Source organism: Hemitrygon akajei, chromosome 10, assembly GCF_048418815.1.
Source record: "Hemitrygon akajei chromosome 10, sHemAka1.3, whole genome shotgun sequence".
NCBI classification, from domain to species: Eukaryota; Metazoa; Chordata; class Chondrichthyes; order Myliobatiformes; family Dasyatidae; genus Hemitrygon; species Hemitrygon akajei.
Genome location: NC_133133.1, coordinates 76,186,728 through 76,192,727, shown reverse-complemented (window position 1 = coordinate 76,192,727; position 6,000 = coordinate 76,186,728). Strand labels below are relative to the sequence as shown.

Below are 6,000 nucleotides of genomic sequence, written 5' to 3'. Positions count from 1 at the left end.
TTGGAGCTGTGATCTGTTGGTGCTGTGTTAGAGCTGTGTTCTGCTGGTGTTGTGTTGGAGCAGTGTTCTGCTGGTGTTGTGTATATGCTGAATTTTCCTGGGGCAGTTTGCATTGTGTTCTGCTGGTGCGGCATTTTTTCCACTTCTGTGTGTTGCTGGTATTATATTTCTGAGGAGACAGTGTACCTGCTATGGGTGTGCTGGTGGTATGATTGTGTGTGGGCTGCGTTCTGCTGGTGCTGTGGCTGGAGCGGAGTATTTAAAAGATTCCAGTCAGGTTGAAGCCTGCGGGAGGAGCGGAGCTGTTGGATTGGGCTGTGGTGCTGCTCTGTCTGAGGGAAGTTTGTGGACAAGGAGTAGCGTTCAGACTCTTTGATCAGTGGTTCAAGTATACGGAGCGGCGTGAAGATGGGTGAGTGTAAGTGGGGATGGGACAGTACGGGGGGGAATGTGGGGGGGGGGGGGGGTTAGGAAGGGGACGGGACCCAATCTCTGACGGTGTAGAACAGCTGCAGTTTAACTCAAACTATCAGAACCGGACTTGTACTGCCGTTACTTCCCCAGACGTAACTCACAGTGAGAGGGAGGAGGGTGTCTGGCCGGCCCGCCCGGGTCCGCCGCTTACACACCCGAACCCACCCTCATCACCGCGCATCTTTTCGCCAGGTTTCTCTCCATCGATTCCATCTCTCCCAATTTCCCATTCCACCCACGTCCCTTTCCCAGTTTCCCGACCGCCTCACTCTTTCCCATTCAACCCACCCCTACGCCTGCCTCCTCATACCTCTACTCAACCCTGTTGCGCTTTTCCTCCCTCCCCCTCCCCATTGTCACTGTCTACCCCCTCATCCCCGCCAGAGTTCCACTCCAGACACGCTGCTGTAGACTAGAGTGTGGGAGAGAGCCTCCCTCATTGAGCCCCCTCTCATGTCTTCTCCACCACTCCCTTTTCCCATCTCCATAGCCCACTCACCCTGTCTCATCGCCACTTCAACCGCCCACCACCGCCCTGAGCCCGTTCCCGCCCCACCCTGCTGCCCGACCCTGCCCCATCCCACCCCCTGCACCCCACCCTGTTCCCCCCCTGTGCCCCTCCCCCGTTCTCTGTTCACTGCCCCACCCACCCCACCATTGCCATCCTGTCCTCAAATCTGCTTTTGGCCCTGCCCCCATTCTCCCCCTGCTTCCCTCCCATGCATAATCTTCAACCCCCACCCCATCCTTCCTATTCTCCTTCCACACTGCCCCCCCCCCCATGTGTGTGTATTTGTCCCTGGTGCTGTGCCCGCTGGAGCACCAGGTTAGACTCTTGTCCTGCGAGCTTCTGTCCTTTGCCTCGCACTGACACGCCCTTGTCCCTTGCCTTTCAAATGAGAGTGGAGGTGTCGCCCCACGTTATCATAAAACTACCCATTCTCACTTCTTTACTTCAATGCCCGTGTTTCCCCAGTTGAGGAAATAAGATCAGGATTAGTAAATGAGCCTTTGATGGGGTGGTCTACAATTTACACCCGCCTCGCAGCAGAGTCCTGATCCTCCCACTTATTCCTGTAATAGACAGGAACAGGGAATCGTCAGGTTCACTTCACATTCTGTGCAACCTCGATCTTGGCTGCATTTTGTGGGCACTACCTATAAGCTTTGATCCCTGACTAGTTTAGACATCTTCCTCTACTTTCAATATGTTCATTGACTCACTGGAGGAGAGGATTCACTGATGGAATAAATTCCTCCTGATCCTTCTTGAATAGGCCACCTTTTATGCTGAACCAATTGCCTGCTATTAAAGATACCCAACTTGTGGGATCTTTCTCAGCTTCCTCCTTCTCAATCTTGTGTTTCATTAAGTCCACATCTTATTCTTTTAAAATCAAATGAGTGTTAGCCCAATCTGCTCATCCTGTAAGGGTACTGCAGACATCAATCTGCTGCATCGTCCTTGAACTTCCTCCAACTCTCGAGTATCCATCCTCAGGTAATGGAACCATCCAGGTGTGGTCTCACTAGATAGTTGTACAAGCCTCCATCCGCTTTGCACTTTCCTTCCCAGTTACTTGCAGTATTGGCAGGCCAACTTTGTGTACAAGGTTTGATACATAGTAAAGGCAAACTATAATATTTCTCCATTTTTCAAACCAGATTCTGCTTTTTCATTTTCCGTTTCATTTTTCCATACGGAACATTCCTTCTGCCTATTCGCTTAACCCATCTACAAACCCCTGCAGACTCCTGCAAACCCCTTCAGCCATTCTGTAATACAATTTCCCCAAGTGATCTGGGGGTTGGGGCAAGTGGGGCATTGACTCGCTTGAAACTTGGCTGGCCAAGAGTCGTTTCCTCCCCCTCCCCCCTTTCAGTTAGCTGACGGTTTCTGTGACTGTGTCTCTGACTGAGAGCAGGTGCTTATCGCTGGGTGGATTTTCCTCTGGAGCCACGCCTTGATTGAATGCTGGTCAGTTGTGTAGTTGGTGCTGCTGAACATTGAGAAGCAATTTTGGTGATTTGGAGTTGGGATCCAGCAGCCAGCTTGTTCTAATCTGGGCAGATTCCCAAAAGTTTTTGAGTTAAATTATTGCCTTAGTTTTGTTGTCTTTATTTGATTTTAATTCCCATCACGCGGAGTCATTCAGGCTGAACAAACTGAATAAGTAATTGTTCACAATATGACAGGCAGAACTTTGGAAATGCAGTTACCACAACGTTAACCCTTCTTGAGCTGAATTCATTGATGCCCAGGAATGTGGAGATGATCCCTCATACTGGAAATATTTGTCAGGCTGGAATTTTCACTCTCCGAAATCAGCATTCCTGTTATTCACAACTGGCAATCTACTGTTGTGAATGTGGTGGACATTGGAGTCGAGGGGAGAAGGGCAGGGAATGCAGTGAGTGGAGAAGACCGGGCTGGGATGAGAGGACCGTAGGACAAAGTCTGACTGATACAGAGGAGAGTTTGGCTGAGGCCTGTTGTTGCTGAAGCCATTTTGTTTCCATATCATGGATGTGTTCCTCATCTAGTGAGTGGAGTTGGGGGGGGGTGCGTGGGGGTGCCAGGCTGAGAGGAGAGAAGGATCGACAAAGTGAGAGGATGGGGTGGGGGGAGAGAGGGGTGAGAGACAGATATAAGAAAGGAAGCAGAAGAGGTTGGATACCTCTCTGTGATTAAGGACAGAGTGAAGTACCCATTTCCTCAATCATTGAGAAGCTTCCTCAAGTTTCTGGAGGCTGCAGGGGGTTTTACTGGTTTATTTTGCTTCATCAGTCTCGGCATTGACTGATACTGTCCTGATACGATTGATACTGTCAGTAACTGATGGATTCACTAGAAAGAGTGTTTCAGGGAGTTGACTTGGAACAGTTTTATTTCTGGAAGAATACATTGCATTTGAATAGCGCTTTGTAATCTATCAACGTATTAAGCCCTCTGTGGAAGCATGGGAAACATTCCTCCAGCAGCAAGAGAAAAATCAGGCAAGCTGGAAGCCAAGCTAATCAAAGACTTGGAGATGAGCTAAAGGCTTGGTGAAAGAGTGAGGTTTCAAAACAAAACAAAAAAAGGATTAAAAAGACAGTAAGGGAAGAGGTTTAGGGAGGGGATTTGAAAAAGTTGGGTCTCTACAGCTGATGGCACAACTGGTCATAGAGTCAAACAACACAGAAAGATGCCCTTTGCCCACACTGTCTATGCTGACATCTGCAACCATCTATTCAAATCCCTTCTGCACTTTGCTAACTGAAGTTCAGGTGCTGCTCAAATGTTGTGGGTGTCTCTGCCTCCACCACCCCTTAACCAGGATATTCTTCATTCCAACCACCCTCTGGAGGTGGGGGGGGGGGGGTAAGAAAATCCACTTCAGCTCCCCTTTAAACTCATATCTCTCACTTCAAACCCATGCCCTGGGGAAAAAAGGTTCTTGCAGTCTAACCAATCTATACCCAGTGTATGGTAGCTAAAGCTAAGGACTGGAGTTGAGCAGGGCTTGCAGGGTTGGAGAATGTTGCTGTGCTGAAAACTAGTGTAGCATACGGCTGGTAGCGGGTGAGTTGTTACGCAGTGGAGTTTTGGATGACATAAATTTAGTGGAAGGTGGGAGGTTTTTGAAGAGGGTTCAGTCTAGGCTGAAAGTGGCCAAGACTCCTAAGGTTTCAGCAAAGGTCACCTGCTGGATGTAATGCTAGTGTAATGGGCAGTCTTCTTAATTAGGAACAGTCTGATTCCATCTTGGAGTAGCCAGGGAGAAGGATTGGTGGTGAATGACAAATTATTAGGAATTATCATTACTGAGAGAGGAGTTGTTAAGTTTCAACCAAGGATGTTCTAGTCAACATGATCTTTCTGGTGCTCTGCTGAATGAACAGCGGATCAGGTAGCATCTGCGGGGGTAAAGGAATCGTCAGTGTTGCAGGGTTTCAATCCAAAACAAGACTGAAAGGGGAGAGAGGGTGTGGTGAAATACTAACTTCTGATAGATGGTGTCTGGGGATGGATGAAAAATGAGGGCGAGTTGTATCAGATGGACTCAGGGAATAATGATTGACAGAGGTGGACAGAGTGGAAAAGACAGACAGTCAGTTGAAGAGGCAGTTTCTCCATGTTCTTTCTGGATCACATTATCTAGGGCAATGTGCAGATCATTAATGGGAGTGGACAGAAGCCAGGGATGGATGTGGAACAACAGGTGAAATATCAAGTTTATTTTTAAGCTATAGTGGGACAGGTAGGAACGGAAGGAGGAATTGCAAAGAGCCAATGTCTTGGAAGAGGGTGATTGTCCAGTCTGTGAAGGTGCAGACAGGAGGCAAGGGGGAAAGAGCAATTGATAGCCCTGGGTGCTGGGGCATGGGCAACTGTTTGTGGCTTTGGTGTGTTGATGTTAGTGCTGATGATATAGCCATCTGGATTTCAGTGAGGCAGTCCAACGTGGACAAAAGATGGGAAAGTTAAATTACATGGGTGACTGATGGCTGGGTCCAAGTCTGTCCGGTAGCAGGAAGTGATGCAGTGCTTCCCAGTGACCGGAGGCTGTGGGCAGTGGGGTACACCTGCACCCGGGGCTGCGGAGGTGTGGGCAGTGGGGTACACCTGCACCCGGGGCTGTGGGCAGTGGGGTACACCTGCACCCGGGGCTGTGGGCAGTGGGGTACACCTGCACCCGGGGCTGCGGAGGTGTGGGCAGTGGGGTACACCTGCACCCGGGGCTGTGGAGGCTGTGGGCAGTGGGGTACACCTGCACTCAGGGCAGCGGAGGTGTGGGCAGTGGGGTACACCTGCACCCGGGGCTGCGGAGGTGTGGGCAGTGGGGTACACCTGCACCCGGGGCTGTGGGCAGTGGGGTACACCTGCACTCGGGGCAGCGGAGGTGTGGGCAGTGGGGTACACCTGCACTCAGGGCTGTGGGCAGTGGGGTACACCTGCACCCGGGGCTGTGGGCAGTGGGGTACACCTGCACCCGGGGCTGCGGAGGCTGTGGGCAGTGGGGTACACCTGCACCCGGGGCTGCGGAGGCTGTGGGCAGTGGGGTACACCTGCACTCGGGGCTGCGGAGGCTGTGGGCAGTGGGGTACACCTGCACCCGGGGCTGCGGAGGCTGTGGGCAGTGGGGTACACCTGCACCCGGAGCTGCGGAGGCTGTGGGCAGTGGGGTACACCTGCACCCGGGGCTGCGGAGGCTGTGGGCAGTGGGGTACACCTGCACCCGGGGCTGCGGAGGCTGTTGGCAGTGGGGTACACCTGCACCCGGGGCTGCGGAGGTGTGGGCAGTGGGGTACACCTGCACCCGGGGCTGGGGGCAGTGGGGTACACCTGCACTCGGGGCAGTGGAGGTGTGGGCAGTGGGGTACACCTGCACCCGGGGCTGCGGAGGCTGTGGGCAGTGGGGTACACCTGCACCCGGGGTGCGGAGGCTGTGGGCAGTGGGGTACACCTGCACCCGGGGCTGCGGAGGTGTGGGCAGTGGGGTACACCTGCACCCGGGGCTGCGGAGGCTGTGGGCAGTGGGG

The 6,000-nt window shown here is 52.5% G+C and overlaps 1 protein-coding gene across 3 annotated transcripts in view; it reads left to right on the top strand.

Annotated features, from left to right (window-relative positions):
* The first annotated feature begins 216 nt into the window (after positions 1 to 216).
* The window catches only part of LOC140734488 (proteolipid protein DM alpha), a 48,610-nt gene continuing 42,826 nt past the window's right edge, over positions 217 to 6,000 (top strand). The window contains exon 1 of one of the 3 annotated variants that reach the window (XM_073058504.1): positions 217 to 418. In XM_073058504.1, the coding sequence (XP_072914605.1) occupies positions 409 to 418 (10 nt within the window). In that variant the 5' untranslated portion in view covers positions 217 to 408. The remainder of the gene's footprint in view (positions 419 to 6,000) is intronic. The other 2 variants (XM_073058502.1, XM_073058503.1) reach the window with 2 other exon arrangements.